The sequence below is a fragment of the Hipposideros armiger genome, unplaced genomic scaffold (genome assembly GCF_001890085.2).
Source record: "Hipposideros armiger isolate ML-2016 unplaced genomic scaffold, ASM189008v1 scaffold_839, whole genome shotgun sequence".
Classification (NCBI taxonomy): Eukaryota; Metazoa; Chordata; class Mammalia; order Chiroptera; family Hipposideridae; genus Hipposideros; species Hipposideros armiger.
In genome coordinates this window covers 531,278-551,851 of record NW_017732189.1, presented here as the reverse complement: position 1 = coordinate 551,851, position 20,574 = coordinate 531,278, and the positions used below count along the sequence as shown (strand labels likewise).

The 20,574-nt window shown below is 35.3% G+C and overlaps 1 protein-coding gene and 1 pseudogene across 1 annotated transcript in view; one reads left to right on the top strand and one right to left on the bottom strand.

Annotated features, from left to right (window-relative positions):
- The window catches only part of CEP85L (centrosomal protein 85L), a 116,943-nt gene that overhangs the window by 32,927 nt on the left and 63,442 nt on the right, over positions 1-20,574 (bottom strand). Inside the window, exons 4-6 of the mRNA XM_019629333.1 lie at positions 15,646-15,767; positions 12,247-12,364; positions 3,935-4,114 (exon numbers count right to left, since the gene is read on the bottom strand). Of these exons, the coding sequence (XP_019484878.1) occupies positions 3,935-4,114; positions 12,247-12,364; positions 15,646-15,767 (420 nt within the window). The remainder of the gene's footprint in view (positions 1-3,934; positions 4,115-12,246; positions 12,365-15,645; positions 15,768-20,574) is intronic.
- LOC109374588 (protein N-terminal asparagine amidohydrolase pseudogene) lies at positions 12,711-13,803 on the top strand (annotated as a pseudogene).

The following is a 20,574-nucleotide window of genomic DNA, read 5'->3' as shown; positions in this document are numbered from 1 at the left end:
AAGTTTTGTGTTGTTTCAGATTAACAGAGGTTAATGAAGTTTGAACTTCAGTAATTACCTCCAGGTAAATGAAGTATCATGAATAAATCTTTCCTATTCTACAATATTTATAAAAAGTTAAGTCTTTCCATTCAAGGAGGTATTATACAAACTGAGATCATTCCTAGAAGGCAATAGGTGGACCTTGTTTTAGAAGAGGTTTACAAACAAATTATTTTTATTTTAAATACAATAATTAGAACAAAATTAATGAGGAAATGTTTTCCTCTGAAGTTTTTATAAATCATTAAAATTAGAACCAGAGCATCAACTGTAGAGTGAAATTGTCTTGAATTTTACTCCTAGTTTTTCAACAATTTCTATCTATATGCAACTGGACAAATTACTCCAACTACTTTTCTCAAAGCTTCAGTCACCATATTTTTTTAAATGGGGGAATAGGTATAGAATATATTTAGTAGGGTTTTCTAAAGATTAGGATTAAATAAGAAAATGCATTTAATACACATTAACAAGCTGTCTGGTACATAAAAGAAAGAGCTCATCAAAAAGTAACTTTTATTATTATCATCACATTAAATGTTTTTCTTTCATAGAATCAGTCTTAATGAGGATTTGAGGGAGTAAATGCGGAAAAAAACAATGCAATCCAACCTCATGTGGGCCCAAAGTGCTGTGTAGTTGACGCATTATCAGTGAGTTTATTTCCTAGCTTCTACACTCCCTTCAAGAACTTAAGTCATCTCCATGTCCTCTGACACAAACTCTACCCTCTACATTCACCACTTCCTCAGGTTTCCCTGGTATAGGCAATTCCATTCTTAATTGCTTCACTCCACAAAAATGCTATTCCTCTTCCTTTCTAAGAGTACCTCTTCTATCTTGGTGTCTGTTATCACCCTTTCCCTATTTTTCTTAGGAACTTGATCCATCAGCCCCCTCTCTCATATCTTTGATAGCTCTCTCTATTCTTTCCCTAGTCCTTTGTTGGGGTTACCTCATTCCCTTTTCTTCTCTCTTGGCAAAAATCACTTGAAATCATTTTCATTCATTCATTTAACATTCCACACACCATGGTTGGGGCCACATATGCTACAGTGTGACACATTCAGGTACATCCCTGCCTTCATGGAGCTTACAGAGAAATGTAAGAAAATGATTGTTCAAAATTGTGTTAAGCACTGGAAGAAAAAGAACAAAATTCTCTAGGCATATAAAAGGAGGGGTTGAAGGGGAAAGATATTTAAGTGGAGACTTGACAAAATAAATAGGTGACTGGGGAGTGGGGGAAGAGAGCCAAGCATTTACCAGGTAAGGACCCTGAGACCAGAAACAAAGCCTGACCTGTATGAACGACTGTAAGACACTGTACCACACAGTGTAGTACCAGAGGGAGACTGGTAGAGCACAGGCTATACAATTAGGAAGGGTCTTTCAGGTTATGGGTAGAGTTTGATTCTTAGTTTAAAGACAATGACGGGTTTTAACCAAGTAAGTGAAATGACTGGTTCTTCTTTTAAAAGGTTCAGTCCTCCACACTATCAAGAATGGATTTGGGAGGTTATGGAGTAACTGGAACTCTCATACATTAATACTGGAAGTGTTAAAAGCTACAACACTTGGAAGAACTTAGGGAGTTTCTTGTAAATTAAATATCTATCCTACGAACTGTATGACCCAGAAATGCCACTCTTAGGAATTTATCCAAGAGAAATTAAAACATATGCATAGAAAGAATCTAGTACAAGAATGTTCACAGCAGCCTTATTTATAATTTCCCCAAACTGCAAACAATCCAGATATCCATGGGCAGAGTAGATACACTGTGGTATATCTATATAATGAAATGTAACTCAACAATTGATAAGAATAAACTACCAATACATGCAACAATATAAATAAGTCTCAAAAACAATGAGTGAAAGAAAACAGACACAAAAGAATGCATAATGTGGGCTGGCCCAGTGACTCAGTTGGTTAAGAGCTCACACAGCGAGCTCTTGAGCAACAGCAGTTCGATGCCCGGCCCGAGCTGAGTTACCAACAGGTGGCAGGATGGCTCAGCTAAAAAAAAAAAAAAAGAATGCATAATGTATGACTCCATTTATACAAAGTTCAATAAGACTCAAAACTAATCTATAGTGAGATAAAAAAGTGTTTCAGGGAAGAAAGGAAACTGAGAAAGAAGCACAAGGGAACTTCTTGGGTGACTGAAATGTTCTGTGTTTCATTTTAGATAGTAGTTATATGGGTATATACTATTAGCAATACTTATCAAACTAAACACCCAAAATCTGTACATAAAACTGTATATAAATTATGCTTCAATTTAAAAGTATATAATAAATAAAATACACAGAATTACAATAATAACAAAAAAAAGTGAAGGGAGGGAAAGAGCAGATAGGGCAAGAGTGGATTCACAGACACCAATGAAGAGTCTATTATTACAAGAGCTTTGCCAAGGTATGATAACTTGAACCATGCTGGTAGTGTTGGACAGAGTCTATAAATATTTAGGAGACAAGCTTGATTAGGCTTAGTAAACTTCCTAGCATGCATAACTGAATATATGATAATGAACACTGAAGAAAATTTTGTTGTTTCATTTCAGAACAATAGGGCAGTCAGAGGCAAACTAAGAATTGCATTTTGGACATGAAAAGTTTGAAATACTTTTGACATCCAAGTAGAAGCTGTCAAATAGGTAGGTAGTATATAAATCAATTTTATTAAGCACTGGGCACCAAAAGTAATAAAAGAGAAAATTTAGATAAAACAAAAATAAATTTTAAAATTGTATCCATTGAATCATAATTTTAACACAATCTTTTAATTAACAAGTCAGGTGAGAAAATATTTTAATCCCTCCCACATCTGTAAGACCAATAAGTATTTCCTTAGCTCTCTCCAAATTGTGGTATTGTATGAAGCTCCCAAAATATACAGAAAAACAGGTGCTTAAGATACTTTAAAGTTAGCCAAGATAAATACATCATACAGCTAGAAAGAGAAACCTTGTAAAATTTTTGTCAGTTTTCAAAAGATAAAAAATTTGGGGCCGGCCGAGTGGCTCAGTTGGTTAAGAGCTCACTCAAGAGTTTGAGCTGTGAGCAACAGCGGTCGATGCCTGGCCCGAGCTGAGCTGCTGCTGAGCTGCCAACAGGTAGCAGGATGGCTCAGCTAAAAAAAAAAGATAAAAAATTTAACTTACACACGGTCAGTTTTTAGCTCTCTACTAACAGCTCCAAATCTCCCAGCAGAAATCATAGTGACCTGCTTCAAGATCACTTGAATAGAAGATTCAGTTAATATAATAATAAACTGAGTATATCAAGAAAGAATCTACAACCAGTTTAAGGATCTGTACCTCTTCAGTAAATTGGAGTTGGCAAGTATCCTATATTATTATCTTTAATAATATTATAAAGGAATGAGATGAAATATGTAGATATTTTAATACAGGCAGAAAGATCAAATAGATGTACAGATATATTGAGTATAAATAGGTATTTGGCTTTTAGCTACTTATTCTGAATCAGGGGCTTCAGCATAGACAACTTTAAGTCATTTGCTTATGAAAGAAAACCACCTTTATTTCATCCATCAGTCCTTCATGCCCAACATGACAAAGAAACAGGCCCCAAAAGGAAAAAGAGAACAAGTTACTGGTATCATATGTCAGTGTAGGCAATTAACTTTAAAAAGCTTTCCCTATTAATTAGAAAAATATAATATACAGTGGTGTTTTTATCCCTCAAGAAAATCCCTGGATTTTTGTAGACAGGGTTTCTCAAAAGTTACTATAAAACTAACTACTCCAATACAAATTTATGGCCTGGTATAACACTTGTCATAAAGTAGATAACAGACAAATAAATTATATGTTGAAGGAATGCTGCTGACCTAATTTAATTTTATTTAAAATACCTACCTTTTCCTCCAATTTCTTCTTCTCTTCACTAAATTGGCTGATTCTTTGTTTGAGAAACTGATTAAGCTGTAAAACCTCTTTTTCAGTAGACGCAAGCTTTTGTTCCAGTTCCTCTTGCTGGGAATTGCACACTGACTGATCTGAATATGGAGGCTGGAGTGAAGTGTTCTCATACTGTGGCTATTGAGGAAGGAAAAAAAAGGTTAAGACTTTAAAAGCTTACTTGTTTAGAACACATGGAAAGAAACTGGAAATGAGGTACAGTACAAGAAGTAAATACATACAGGTTTAGCAACAAACAGGCCATGGCATAAATTCCAGCTCATCACCAGTTTAATAAATTGTCACACAAAAAACACAATGATGGGCCGGCCGAGTGGCGCGATGGTTAAGAACTGGCTTGGGATGCCAGAGGGCCCCGGTTCGGATCCCACATATGAGGGCCAGTGACACTGCCTTCCACAGCTAAGATGCTGAACAACAGCTCAACCTGGAGCTGGGCTGCCGTGAGTTGCTGGCGACGGCGTAGGCTGCAGCCCCTGCTGCAGTGGGTTGCCATGGGCTACCGTGTGTAGCCAGCAGCCAAAGTGAGCGGCCGTCCAGAAGCCGGCGACTGATCTGCCTCACCCGGGAAGAGCGCAATGATGGTGCCAGCTTGGGACAGTGAAGCAACGTCCTCCACAACTAGACTGAAGAACAAAATGACAGCAACTTGTCTGTTCCCCTTCCCCCAATTCCCCAATAAAAATCTTAAAAAAAAACAAAACACAAAAAAACCACAATGAAACTGGCAAAGTACTAAGATAGTTGAATGTGTAGTTGCTATGGAAAGGCTTTATAGATGTGTGTGTGTGCGCATATGTGTGTTCATGCGTGCATGCATGTATGTGCATGTATGTGTATATACATATACATACATATATATATATATACACACACACACACACACACACACATCATATATATGCATATATATCTAGATGCCTCTATATAACTTGAACGAGGCCTTAAAGAACTCAGACTTAATCCCACTTCTTGGTATTTTCCAAAGAAATCCAAACTACTGCTTTGAAGGGACATGTGCATCCATGCTTACCGCAGCTGTACAATAGCCAAGATATGGAGGGAACCTGGGTGCCCATCAATGAATGAATAAAGAGGTGGTACATACACACAAGAGACTATTACTCAGGCATAAAAAATAATGAAATCTTGCCATCTGCACCAACATGGATGGACCTAGAGGGTGATGTACTGAGTTGAGTAAGTCCAACAGAGAAAGACAAATGCCACATGATTTCACTTATATGTGGAATCTAAAGAATGAAATAAATGAACACAGAAAACAGAAACAAACTTACAGATACAGATAACATTCTGAGGGTTGCCGCATGGAAGTGGGTTAGGGGGATGGGTAAAAAAGGGGTAGGGATTAAAAAGTACAAATTGGTAATTACAAAATAGTAATGGGGATGTAAAACTATAGCATAGGAAAGAGAGTCAATAATATTGTAATAAATGTTATGGTGTCAGGTGGGTACTAGATTTATTGGGGTGATTAGCGCATAAGTTATATAAATATCTAATCACTATGTTGTACACCTGAAATTAATATTGTACAAGGTATGATAAAAAATAGTGAATATCAAAATTTAAAAAATGAATTAGAGTAAAAAACATATTGCCATTAATCTCCCTCAAAATACTTCCCTTCGCTTTGAACACACTTATCCCGTCGTTCTTGTCACTTTCTGAAACAGATCTGGGAGTCCTCTTTTGTGAGTGTCTTTAGTTGTGCTGTTGTGGCTGCCTCGATGTTCTGAATCATTTTGATTTCGGGGAAGAGCGAGAAGTCGCATGGTACCAGATTTGGTGAAAAAAGGGGATGAGGACACACCGTGATATTTTTATCTGACAGAAATTGCCATATACCAGAAGCAACATACGACATGGAGCATTGTCATGATGAAGGATGATTAAAACACACCTCTCAACCGTTGCTCACACCTGACTGACTGCACGGAACAAGTTGAAACTTGTCACACACTGATACTAAGGTTCGATGTGCTGCTTCCCATACTGAAGATCTCTGCCTTTCCATTGGATGATACTCGGCAGCAGCATACACCATATTTTATGATTACAATGAAAAGACACCGTGTCACTCATTGCTTCTGGTACAGCAATTTCTGTCAGATAAAAACATTATGGTGTGTCCTCATCCATTTTATTCACCGGATCTGATACCATGTGACTTCTGGTTCTTCCTCAAAGTCAAAATGATTCAGGACATCGAGGCAGCCATGACAGCGCAACTAAAGACATTCACAAAAAAGGACTTTCAGAACTGCTTCAGAAAGTTGCAAGAACAATGGGAATAAGTGTGTTCGAAGTGAGGAGGAGAATTATGAGGGGGATTAATGGCAATGTGTCTTTTACTGTATAAATTTTTTTTATTTAAACATTCACCATATTGTTTGATCACACCTCACATGTCAACTGTAATTGAAAAATAAAAAAAATATTTTTAAAAAACCCCACCTTAAATAAAAAGATACATGTAGATTTAAAGGGATGGGAAAGATATATCATGCTAACACTAATCAAAAGAAAGCTGGAGTAGCTGTATTAATTTCAGACAAAGCAGACTTTAGGGCAGGAAAAGTTATCAGGGCTCAAGAGTAGCATAACATAATGATAAAAAGGTCAATACTCCAAGAAGATATAACAACCCTTAATGTGTATGTGCCTAAAAACAGCATCAAAATATGACCTTGGATATAGCAATGACTTTTGAAAACACTACCTAAGGCATGACTCATAAAAGAAACAACTGATACGCTAGACTTCATTAAAATTTTCTCCTCTGTAAAAGACAATTATCAAGTCACACAGAGGGGGATAATATTTGTAAAAGAACATCTGATAAAGGACTTGCATCCAAACCACTAAAGAAGAAAGTGCACCTGTTGAGGAAGTAGGGGGACTCATAATTTTCTTAAAATGAAGCTTATAGAGGCTTATGTTGCCAAAGCAGTAGGAGTGCCTAGGTCTTTTCTGTAGCCTGCCAAAGATTCTAATTTTACTCTCACTATTATAACTCCCCTGCCTGGGCAGGAGGGGACCAAGTATAAACCAATGAGACTTAAAACTATACTGACATCATTTTCCTACCATTCGTGTCTGAGCAAATTTGCACTACAGAAATGGGTTTTGCATCAAGAGAAACTACAATTGAACCTCTAGATAAAATTAAACAAAGAAAAAGTCTGAAGTCAGAATGCTTTCATTTCTACATTTAATAAGATTTTTTTCAGCCTTTATCTACTTTCTCTGAGTGTCACGCAGCCACTCACTCTGTGGAGACAGCCTTTCTTCCCTTCATTACTATGACAATACTCCACCACCACCACCTCCATGCTCCTTCACAAGTCATGCTCTTCTACTACCTTCTAAAATACTACTGTTCCCTGTCTTTACTTCTGGATCCCATTTACTTCACTCCCTGCAACATTTGATCATGTCCAAGGCTTTAACAACCACCCCAGTAGACTGACAATTGCTAAATCTCTAATCTCTCCCTCAGACCTATTCCCATTAGTATCAGCCTCATTCTTCATTCTCAGTCCCAAATTTGCAACATGAAAGTTTAACTCATTATTTCCCTCTAAACCTATTCCTGATGTAGTAAGTCTCTAACCTGGTCAGTACAAACCAATCAACTGACAGTACAAACCAATCAATGTTTCCTATCCTCTCTCACTACAGTAAAGTCACTAATCTAGCCCATGCTTGGATGCACACATTTAATAAATACTGTTCCTCTCATTCTGACCAAACTGTTTTCAAATTCATGTGTTTAACTTTTAAACTTCTGAGATAGCCTCCTGACTGGCTGCCTGCCTCCAATACCATTCATTTTAAATCCAGTCTCTATTACGCCACTGGAGTAATCAAACTGGTACAGTTTATGGAGTGCAAGATTATGCTAGTACCACAGGCATTAACTGGAACTGTCTCTAAATGTGGGAATGATGGACCCTTTACTTCTCAAGCTTTTGACACAATTTGACCCCTGCTTACCTCTGCAACCACATCTCTTACCACTGCTCTTCTCTCATTTTATAGCTCATCCATACAGAATTTGTATTTTTCCAAATGCATTACTTCCTCCTCTTGGCTTCGGGCCTCCTCATGTGCAGTATACTAGGCCTCAAACACTATTCCTCCACCTCCTTCACCTGGCTAAATTCTTTTAGTTCTTCTGGTTCACAGATGAGATATCCCTTCCTATAGGAAGCCTGACCCGACTTTTGGAAGTTATATGTTCTTAGCAGGGGTTCCCAAAGCACTTCACATAGATCGTCTCTGGGGTACTTCCAACACACTGCAATTGTCTGTTGTTTATCTGTGTTCCTCACTAGATTGTACACTCCTGAGGAAAAACCAACTTCACCCACATTTATACTACTAGAGGCTAAAAGGTACCTAGATCCATAGTAAACATAAATAATTTTTGAAGAAATGGATAAACATGTTTTCATATATAGTCTCCCTCTGTGGGCTTCCAGACCATGAAGACAGAAAGTGTTGTTCACTCTTGTGGCCCCAGCATTTAACACATTGGACGTTTATATTTACTTGAATGGGCTCATTGGTAAAGGTGGGACTCACACATAAAATGCTCATTAGAACCCAAAGCCTTGGTAATAGAAAAAATATAGCTAACGGAAAAAAAATAGGAAAAAAAATTATATAAACGGAAAGAAATAGGATAAAATAGAAAACAAGAAACGATGCATCCATGAAGCATAATAAGAATAAGCACTATTCAGCTGGTTTTTCCAGGATTCACATCTATGTATGTGGAAAGGAGATCTCTTTCTTCTTCAGTTTTTAACACAAGGAAACAGTCCTTCACATTTTGTTTTTTTCCACTTAGTCCTGTTAACCACAGGTTGAAATTTTGGTATAAGGTATTATAAGTACAAATCATTGTTTGGTTCAACCAATTCTACCACTAAAACAATCTTGGAAGTTTGGATTTTAGGATAAAGACCTAGTTCTCATTTTCTACCTCTGAGACTTGGTGACTTCTAGGCCTCAGGTCATCTTGATTGTGAGGTTATTCAAAGTTTTTAATAAGCAGATAGACATTACTTCTCAAGAATATGTTTTTTATCTACAAATTCATAAAAGAATGTTATTTCGAAAATTTGCTTTATTTAACCTCAAATATATACAATATAAAAGTATAATTTTCTTTCTTTCATTTAATGTGCTATGGAATTAGGATGAACAAGCTATGAACCTACAAATGTGTATATGAGAAATGCTGTGCATTAAAAATAACGTTGCTCATAGATCCAAGGTAAAAATTCCCTTGCTAAAGAAATATTTTATTATCACATTTGTTGTTTCTTCCAACTCCTGCCATTTAATTAGCTCTCTATAGTTATCTAATGAAAAAAGTTTATTTTATGTAATCATAACAATTTAATACTTAGGATATTCCATTTTATTAACTGCCTTCATTTTAAAATCAAATTTCTCAACAATATTTTAATTCTCCACGTAATTTAAAGTCCTTCCAATATTTTTAGTAGCCCCTTTTTCCATATCCTTCCAGATAATTCCATTTCTTGCTGACTGACTTGGAGAGCCCTCTACTGGCCTGATGCTGTGTCAAAATGTATTTTCTTCGCTTTTAGATACACATTAAATTGTACATGCTTTGGGTAATAATTGCACAATTCAAGTAACATCTATATTCAAAATAATAAAAGTTATAAGGAGAAACTGCATTGTTCTATTATACTGTCATCAAAAATAAACCCTTGCATATGTGGTGAAATGATTTTGACAAGGTGTCAACACCAGTCAACGGGGATGAGATAGTCTTTTCAACAATTGGTTCTGGGAAAATTGGATTATCCACATGCAAAAATTGAAGTTGGGCCTTTATCTAACATCACATACAAAAATGAACTTGAAATGGATCAAAAACCTAAATGTAAGATCTAAAACTATAAAACTCTTAGAAGAAAACATACAGCAAAAGCTTCATGACATTGGACCTGGCAATAATTTCTTGAATATGACACCAAGGCATGGGCAAAAAAAAAAAAGTAGATAAAATAGACTTTATAAAAATGAAGATATTTTGTACATGAAAAGACACTATCAACAGGTAAAAAGGTTAACTCACAGAATGGAAAAAATTATTCACAAATCATATATCTGATAAGGGATTAATATCCAGAATACACAGAGAACTTCTAAAACTTAGTAACAAAAAAACAAACAACCAGAATAAAAAATGGGCACAGGACTTGAATACACATTTTTTCAAAGAAGATAGAGGCATACCTCATTTTATTGTGCTTCTCATTATTGTGCTTGGCAGATACTGCCCTTTTTTTACAAATTGAAGGTTTGTGTCAACCCTGTCTAACGGCACTATTTTTCAAAGAGGTTCAGATGATGGTTAGTACTTTTTAGAAATGAAGTACTTTTTAATTAAGCTATGTGCATTGTTTTTTAGACATAATGTTATTGTACACTTAACAGACTACAGTAAAGTGCAAACATAACTTTTGTATGTACTAGGAAACCAAAAGTTCACGTAACTTGCTTTATTTCTGGTATTAGCTTTATTGCCGTGGTCTGAAATGGAACCTGTAATATCTCCGAGGTGTACCTGTATATGAATGGCCAATAAGCACATGAAAAGATGCTCAAATCATTATCATTAGGAAAATGCAAATCAAAACTACAATGAGATACTACCTCATATGCATTAGGATGGCTACTATCAAAAAACAAAATAACAAGTGTTGGCAAAAAAGTAGAAAAATGAAACCCTGTACACTTTTGGTGGGAATGTAATATGGTGCCAGCCACTGTGGAAAACAGGATGGTAATTCCTCCAAAAATTAAAAAATAATTACTTTATGATCTAGCAATTCTACTTCTGTATATACTTAAAAGAATTGGAAGTAGGGTCTCAGAGAGATATTTGTACACCCATGTTTAAATAAAAAATATAAAATACGCTCATAGTAACATTATTCACTATAGCTAAAATATGGAAGCAACCCAAGTATCCATTGCCATGAATGGATTAGCAAAATGTGATATACATACAATATAGTATTATTCAGCCTTAAAAAGAAAGGAAATTCTGACACATGCTTCAAGATGGATGAACTTTGAGGGCATTATGCTAAGTAAAATAATCCAGTCACAAAAAGACAAATACTGTATGATTCCACTTAACATGAGATAATTAAAGCAATCAAAGTCATAGAGACAGAAAATAGAATGGTAGATGTCAGGGCCTGGGGAAGAGAATGAGGAGGTATTGTTTGATGGGTACAGAGTTTGAGTTTTTATAAGATAAAAAGCTATGGAGATGGATGGTGGTGCACAATATAATTAACGTATTTAAAACCACTGAACTGTACACTTAAAATGGCTAAGATAGTAAATTAAATGTTATATGTATTTTAACACAAAAAATTTGAAAAAAATAAAAAACAACATAGATAACTCTTCCACCCTACCCTTTATATAAACCTACTAGAAGGGCAAAGAACTCAAAGTTTGATAACACATTCAGCTAACATGGCTGAGTTGGGAGTGGGGAGTCTTATACACTGCTGGTAGGAGCTAAAAATTAGAAGAAGCTCTCCTGGACAGCAATTTGACAATATCAATAAAAATCACCAACTCATACAACACCTAGAAATTTCACTATAAAAATACTTGCATATGAGAAAAAGAATTTTTAAAAAAGGTTATTCTTCACACTTATATAGACCCAAACCAGAAAACTACCCAAATTTGGATAAGAACAGGTTGAAAAAAATTATGCTCTCTCCATAAAATGAGAAATCATGCAGTTGTAAAAACAAAAGAAAGGGAGGTTGTCTATGTAATGATATGAAAATAATCATTGTATTTTATATAATTTTATATAATATAAAGGAAAAAAAACAAGGTGCCAGATAATGTATGCATTTTGATGCTTTCTGTGAAAGTAGGGAGATAAAATACATTTATATCTGCTGGTGATATATATCAACTCTGGAAGGATATACTAGAAACTGCTAACAGTAGTTTCTGTATGTATGTTTGAGGCGTGTGAACTGGACAGATGAAAGACAGTACTTGGATATCTTTTACTACACATATAAACATGAACCATGTGAATGTTATTAATTCAAAAAACATCCTAATCTTACAAACTAAGTATAAAATTAACACATGCTTTACTAATAAAACAACTGCGAAATCTTCTATAATCTTACCTGCAAACTAGCCATATAAGAATCTTCACAATTTACATAGTGTCCTAATATGGCATGTTGTGCCCGTAATTCATTATCCCTTATCCTCTCGTGTAGGTGGGTAATTTGTTGCTTCTGCCTGCAAAACATAAATTTAGGTCACATTATAAAAAATATACTTTTCTAAGAGATAGTTAAAAGCTAAACTTTTCAGTATTCTAATAATTTGACATAAGAGTTAGAAGTATTATCGATCTTAAAATTAGATCTTAAAATTCATAATAAGAAACTGAGCACCTTGAATGGCTGAATTATTATTTTTTTAATTAAATTTACTGGGGATCATTGGTTTTCCTTATCATTCTACAATATGCAAAATTGAAGAATGTATATTTTAATAGATTATGTCAATAATTATCTGCATTTACTACTGCCAAAGACTGAATTTGTCTCCCCAAAATTCATATATTAAATCCTAATGCCCAATGTGGTGTTATAAGGAGGTAGGCGCCTTTGGGAGGCGATTAGGTCATGAGGGCAGGATCCTTATATATGCAATTAAGAGTCCTTATAAAAGATACCCCCAGGGGGCGCCGAGTATCCCGTAGTGGCCACCTCTGCTGGTTAATGGGAAGCGAGTGTGGCTGCCGCAGTCCTCCAGGGAGCCCACCATTTCTGGATGAAAGAGTCAGACTTCTCAGAGGTTGGTGTGTTCAACAAGTGGGACCCCAGGACCTTCTGTATGTTCAGCCAAGAGAGCTTGCAGTGACCTCCCCAAAGGATGGCTCCATCTCCATTCTGCGTCTGATGATGCCACCACTAGTCACATTGTGGACCTGAGGCACACAGGTAATGGGGCTACCTGCTTGACACATTGTGATGGAGCCAACACCAAAGCTGAGATCCCCTAGACCTTGAACTCCATAAAATCCTTTTCTGACCTTGCTCAATGTGGAAGGCTGGAAGAGTACCTCATGGGCAGCTTCAGCAACGACAGGCAGTTGTCACAAAAACTTACTCATCAACTTCTTAGTGAATTTGACAGACAAGATGACATTCCCTTAGTGAGTGACATTATACGTCACAGAATAAATGACTGGAAAGAAAATGAAAACCACTTTCCGATAATTTATGGCATTGCTGTCAACATTAAAACTGCCGAGACTTACAGAGCCTCCTTCCAAGACCAAGGAGGCCCAGAGGAGGAGCTGCATGCTGCTCGGCCTTTAACAGGAGGACCAATGATTAGTATTTACGATGCAAAGACAGAACAACTCCATACAGGACCATATTCCTGGATGCCATTTCCACATGGGGATTACTGGTTGCATCGAGATGATAAGGAAAACTAGAGAAACTTTCCACTCCACTTCTGGCAGAGGCCCCCACCCACACTTTGTTGAACGTATTAAATCTACCTCAATGATTTTAAAAAAACTACCCATCTCCAACAAACACGCTGTTTCCTAGAAATAAAGCTTTACTCTACAAAAAAAATTGAAAGAAATTTAAAAAATTTTTTTAAATTAAAAAAATGAAGATGGCTTATGGGAAAAGATCTCTTCTCTAGGAAGCTAAAAATAGGAATTACCAAAGAAAGCAACTTTTTGGCATGACAGAGACCACTGGTGGGGATTGGACAGAATATGAATAGGATTCTACATCTGTTGTGTCTTAAGCATCCTTCCTTACTCAGTGTCTTTCAAATGACTTTCAAAATAAAATTTTATTTTGGCAATAAAAAAATAAATAAATAAAAAGATGCTCCCCCCCTCCCCTGAGAGCTCCTTTGCCCCTTTCACCATGAAAGGTTACAGGTAGATGGCCCTCTATGAACCACGAGGTTGGCTCTCACCAGACACTGAATCTGCCAATGCCTTACCTTGGACTTTCCAGACTCCAGAGCTAGGAAAAATAAAATTCTGTTGTTTATAAGCCATGCAGACTATGGTATTTTGTTATAGCAGCCCAAATGGACTAAGGCACTTATTAACTTACACTTAATAAAATGGTAATTATAATGGTATTCAAGAAACTAATAAAAGTCAATTGATTTTGATTGTTTGAGGGAGAGTACATCCATATAAATAAAAGTCTAAATTTTGGTCTGTTTAAAAAAAGGTGCCAGATGGGTACTAGACTTATCAGGGTAATCACTTTATAAGGTATATAAACATACAATCACTATGTTGTACACCTGAAACTAATATAACATTGTATATCAACTATAACAGAAAAACAAATTTTATAAAAAATAAAATTAAAAAGTATTAATTTCAAGAACGTACAATGAATTAAATTATAAGTGTTCAAAATAAAATCCAGCTGGGTCTCTAATTATTCATATATAAAATTCACTTGTATTACAAATATCAAATATTTTCAAATAGCTTTCTCATAAAGTCAATTGAAACTATCTACTATGATCGTCATTACTTTAAAAAGTATCAAGCACTAAGCAAATACTATGTACCAGGCTCTGTTCAAGACGGTAGAGAACATAGCAGAGAATAAGAAAGTCCAGAAGTCAGTGTTCTAGTTTATATTCCAGTAGGTCTTGCTTAATACTGGCAAATTTCTAAGCAAAATCTTTTGAAATTTCAACTATGAAGTATATTTAAATGTTTGAATTTGGTTTAATCGTAAGGCTAAAATGTCTACTTTATCCCATATAAGCACATGAAAATAAGTGGTAACCATCATTGATTAAGAAATAAAAATACCTCCTCAAACTATTTCTCAATTATCGTGATACACAACATGTTTAATTATCTCAAAAGTATACATAAATGATGTAGAACCAAGATAGATTATAGATAATATAATTAAGTAATATTAAGATTTATTATTCAAAATAATCAGGAGACTGTTAAGTATAACAGCATTTTTTTTCAGAGCTTTGGTATTCAAACATGCAAAATTTTTAGAATGTCCCCACAAATTTCCAAAATTCTTATCTGTAACTCATTTAATTTTAAAGATTCATGATTTTCATTGTTTCTGTGCCTTCATATCTAACATGCATTAGTTAAAGGAAATTAAAGTAGCCTTCCAATTTGATAGTTCCCAAGTGTAAAATACAAAGACACTATCTTGAAGCTTTTTGACAGCTCATTAGCATTGCATCTAACTTGCTACCTGTACAAAGAAGATGAAGAAGAGTTTCCAAATAATGCCTTACTCTCATGTAAATGGGAGGATGGTAGAAGAGACAGACAGACAGACAGACAGACCAACCAACTGACCCTCAGTTTTGATAGTGGTTCTTAAAGGGACTGGGATGGGGAAGGGTAGACGTAAGACATCAATGTATTTGTAAGGTTCTATTTTTTAAAACTCTACGTAGTGGATACAAAGGTATTTTTTTTAACCTATATTTCTGTATGCCTGAAATATTTAGTAATTAAAAAATAGACTCACCGGTCAATTACAATTTCTTTCTGCCTTAGTAGTCCTTCTTTTATTTTCAGCATTGATTCCCACTTCGTGAAATCCTGATAGCCAGAAGGTGAATAACTTTGACGAGACGATCCAGTCAAAACCTGCACAAATATGTTTATATTATTGTATACTGAAAGTGTCTAAAGGAAATATTTATATATCATCTAATATATTATTTTCCCAATGATTTTCACTAAAAAAATGAGAACTCTCCCTTTGATTCTTTAAAAAGATTATTTGAAATCACATTTGTGAAAACAACATAAATTGAAAATTTTCAAGGAAGTTTCAAAGTAAATGTACAAATCTAATGAAGGATCAATGACAATAGAACATTTATTCTGCCTATTATAATACTATATATAAGATCTTGTTCTCATATTATGGGAGCTTTCTGGAAATATGAGATTAATCATTTCCTAAGGAAAGAGTACAATAAAATAATGTACCATGGCTAGACTAGACAAACATTACTGGAAGGGTTTCTACAAGGAAACACAGTATCAGTAGCATTCAGACCTCAAACTGTCATTCACCACATCATCATTTAATTACATTAAAATTTCAAAAGTTAAAATATTTTTACAAAGTATTAAATGCACCCATAGAAAATATGATTCAGCAGATAATCTAGACGATTACTGGTCTCCAGGGTAAACTGTACCATTTAGAAAAAAATCTGCTTAGAATTTAAGAAGTACTTCAAATATTTAAAACAAATCAACAATAAAAACCAATATGATAGATATCCTCAAATTTCTATCACTGAAACAAAAACAAACTTTAATATTTGTGTTATGGGTTGAACTGTGTCCCCTCAAAAAGATATGTTGAAGTCCTAATCCCCAGTACCTCAGTGTAACCTTATTTGGAAAGAGGGTCTTTACAGATATAGAGTCAAGTTAAGATGAGGCCATTAGGGTGGGCACTAATGCAACATGACTGGTGTCCCAGGAAAAGGGGAAAGCTGAAAACAGACATTCACAGAGGGAAGACCATGGAAAGAGACCGAGAGAACACCATGTGAAAATGAAAGCAGAGATTAGAGTGATGCCATCTACAAGCCAAGGAACACAGAAGATTGCCAGAAAACCATAGAAACTCGGCCCGGAGCAGAATCTTCTTCACAGTCCTCACAAGGACCCAACTTCTGCTGACACCTTGATTTAAGACTTCCAGGCTCCAAAACTGTGAGACAATTTCTGTTATTTAAGCTACCCAGTTTGTGTTCTTTGTTATGACAGCTCTAGGAAACTAATGACACTGGTAAATCAAATAGGAACATAAATTCCCTGACAATCTATAAATGACACTATAGAAACACCACAAAGCAACTTTAGGAGAATTAAATGTGCAGCAGTATTTCTATCCTTTGTTTTCCAAAGATGCTACTGACAAAACCTAGCTCTGAATAAACCACTAATTATGTGACATCAACTAGTCCTAGATTAACCCTTTAAATTAAGATGATTGTCAAGTAATACTAGGATGGCATGTTTCAAAGAGGAGCAAGACAGGACAAGATGAACAGACTAAGATGAAAAGAAGCTAGGTGATAACAGGTTACATAACTATTAGAAGGGCAGGTATTTGCAGTATAAGTGATACATTGTGTAACAGAGGCAGGTTAATCAGATATCCTGTCTCAGAATTTCATTCTTTCCCTTGCCCAACATATAACCCAGGCTGATATTCAGCCAGTATGTACCAATAAGGATATGTTAGTTGTTACAATACTGAAGTACTTGACTGTGATTGGTAACTAGCTGCTGCCCAAGCCTCCTGAATGTCCTCTCCACTACCCAGGCTACTACTCAGAATTCTCTCCATCATCCAACAAATAAAGAGTTATTTCCTGGCATAAAAAGGGGCCCTGTTAGGATCCTGTTCCATCCATAAATGGTATTCTTTCTGATTGGTTGGTTCCTGCATTAGTCAGCTCCTCTCCCCAAATTCTCCATCTCAATACTACCTACCAGCTTACATTTAGTTTACAGAACTGGAATTCAAAGCCTGGCAGCCCAACAAAAGAGCATGTGCTCCTAGGAACCACACAGCCACACTGTTATTGCTAACGGCCTTATTAACAAGAAGGTATCCAAATTTCCTATCATCACAAGGGCTGGGAAAAAATTTGAAACTGAGTGCTCTCAGAAGCTATGAGAATATTCAGCACCATAAATAATGTTGTTGATATTAAGAGAAAGTCTCTATTTATTGAATTCAATGTTAGTTAATGACTATCAGTTTAACAGGTAAATAATTTCATGAAATTTATTTTGTCAAACTGTAGCTCAAACAGGAATTAAAACCAGTAAAAGCTAAGCAAAACAAAAGATATCAATACTTCCAAAATTCAAGCTAAGATTTAGAAATTATCAGAATGCTTTAGTGTAAAATTTGTGCTGTAATTTATAATACTAAATATTTATTTGGAGACTAAATGTCAATATATACTTTACTTATACACTGAGTTATATATTAATACCCTGATACCCGTTGAAAATATTTTAAATATTGGTTTTTGTATATTGTTATCTTGCCTAACAAAACACTTCTAAGGTAGCTAGCTTAAGGATCTGTGGTCTCCTCTTCCAAAGATCAAAAAAGGCTCCTCTGTTTCTGATTACCACACATCAGAAATGACCTATACCATAATATCTGAAGCTATGCTTTGCCTTATCCATCTTGTGCCTATTCAGTAAGACAAGTGCCTATGCAAAAAACAATGATCTTCCCAAGAAGACATTAACTATGCTACTCTTCATAAGTTATCTGCTAAAAAATTTTCTGTGGTTGACAACTTCCCAAGGAAAAGTCTTTTCTTGTTGTGTAACACATCTTGGCATCCAGAGAGGGAGTAAACTGAAGGAAAAAGTAGATCTGCAAGAGGAAAGCAAATGACAATTCTACTTGGTTTGTAACACTTGAGCCACTGGCAGGATGGATTACTAAAGGACTTGCCAAATACTTCCATGAATATACGTAAAACAACCATGAGAATTTATTCTTCTGATTTGAGCTCCTTTTATCTAAACCCTTTAGAAAACAAAATAAAAATTAACCTACGAAACTGAGCAAACAGGACTAATGAAAAAGGAACCCTTTCTTTGTAATTAAGAAGCAATATACAAAGAATTACAAATCAGCAGCATGACAGCCTCCGTTCCTACACTTCACCCTGATTCATAAAAGTACGTTAAAACGGAGAAGGAAACCTAATAAAACCCAAATGCTGCAGGTAGACCTGAAAGTAATTTTAAACACCTGTTTATACCTGCCTATCACTAAAAACAATTATGGAGACATTTTACCTTCTAAGGCTTTTATAATGAATCCATAGTTTACGTATATTAAATGAGGTTATAGAATGCAATTTGAAATACCTAGCAAGATTTTTTTTAAAAATTTATATTGTGAAGTCTCAAATAGCAAGGTAGCCACTGTACCTTTATGACTTGGTATACAATATAAATAATGCTACACTACTAAAAACATATAGAAAAAAACCAATTGATGAAAATTTATTTTTATTAAAATTTACACCAGTCCAGAATCCAGTCTTGACAAGGCTAAACAAGAATCTCATAGAAATAGCACAGGATTCTTTTGTGTACACAGAAGAAATCAGTTACCTACCCTGGAACTATTTATCTTTTGTAAGTTCTAACACAAGGTTTGAAGAGTGAGAAAGGAATTAGATTATGTTCAAATTGGTTCTTCCTCATTGCACAGTATCACAGAGGTTATTCTTCAAAAACTACCAATTTAATGTTTCAGCAATTTAATGTTCCTCCCCTTTATTTGCAAAACAGATTGTCTTCTCACACTTGGTAAGCTGAAAAAAACTTATAGAATCTTATTCGTATCAATTATCTATTAGGTTCCAATATTGTACCCAAAAGCAGCTAGGGGACAAAAGCCTTTTTCCTGTGACAGTGACACAATAGGAACCATGAGTACACATAAGTGCACACTTCACACTTCTAGATAGCACTATCATTGATTTGGAACATTAACAAGTGGAGAAAGGAGGGCTGCCAAGTGCAACTGCCTTAAAACTGTCACACTAAGTTATTGAAAATCCAGCCCAATGTAAAAGTTAATGTTTTCTTCTGGATCAGGAGTTATGATTTGCCACTGCACCCTTGCACAATACTGGCTAATATGAAAATAGAAGCATGAGTGGCAATATCATTCTTGGATATCATAAAATTCCCCCCTTCCCCCCAAAATCATTAAATGAAAATAAGAAAGTTTTATATTGGTAAAAGGTAAAAGTCACCAAGAAGATAAAATAATCATAAATGTTTATATATTTAAGAAAAACTATTAAATAGAAAGAAAAACTATTAAAAATAAATGGAGACACAAATGAATCCACAATCATAATGAAGCCTTGAACTTGAGTATGTCTTTCTGAAATAGAAAAAATCAGGTAGAACAGGGGTTGACAAATCCAGTTCACCATTTATGTTTATATGGCCTGCAAACTAAAAATGGATTTTATACTTTTAAATGGCTAAAAATCAAAAGAAAACTATTTTATGAAACATGAAAATTGCATGAAATTTAAAACTCACGGTCCATAAGTAAAGTTTTATTGGAACATAGCCATGTTCATTCTTTTACATATTATCTATGGCTGCTTTCCCAACATCAAAGTTGAGTAGTCTGTAAAACAGTCTCTCCTCCCCTCTCCCCTCTCCCCTCTCCCCCTCTCCCCTCTCTCTCTCTCTCTCTCTCTCTCACTACTTAAAAAACAGCAAACGCAGGGAAAGGCTTTTCTGAACTCCACTTATTTGCCTAAAGACAGAGCCTTCAAAAGGAACTTAATTATCATAAATGCCCCCCCAGCAAGTTTCATCAATCAGGGAGGATTGACTCATCACAGGAGAGGCTACAAGC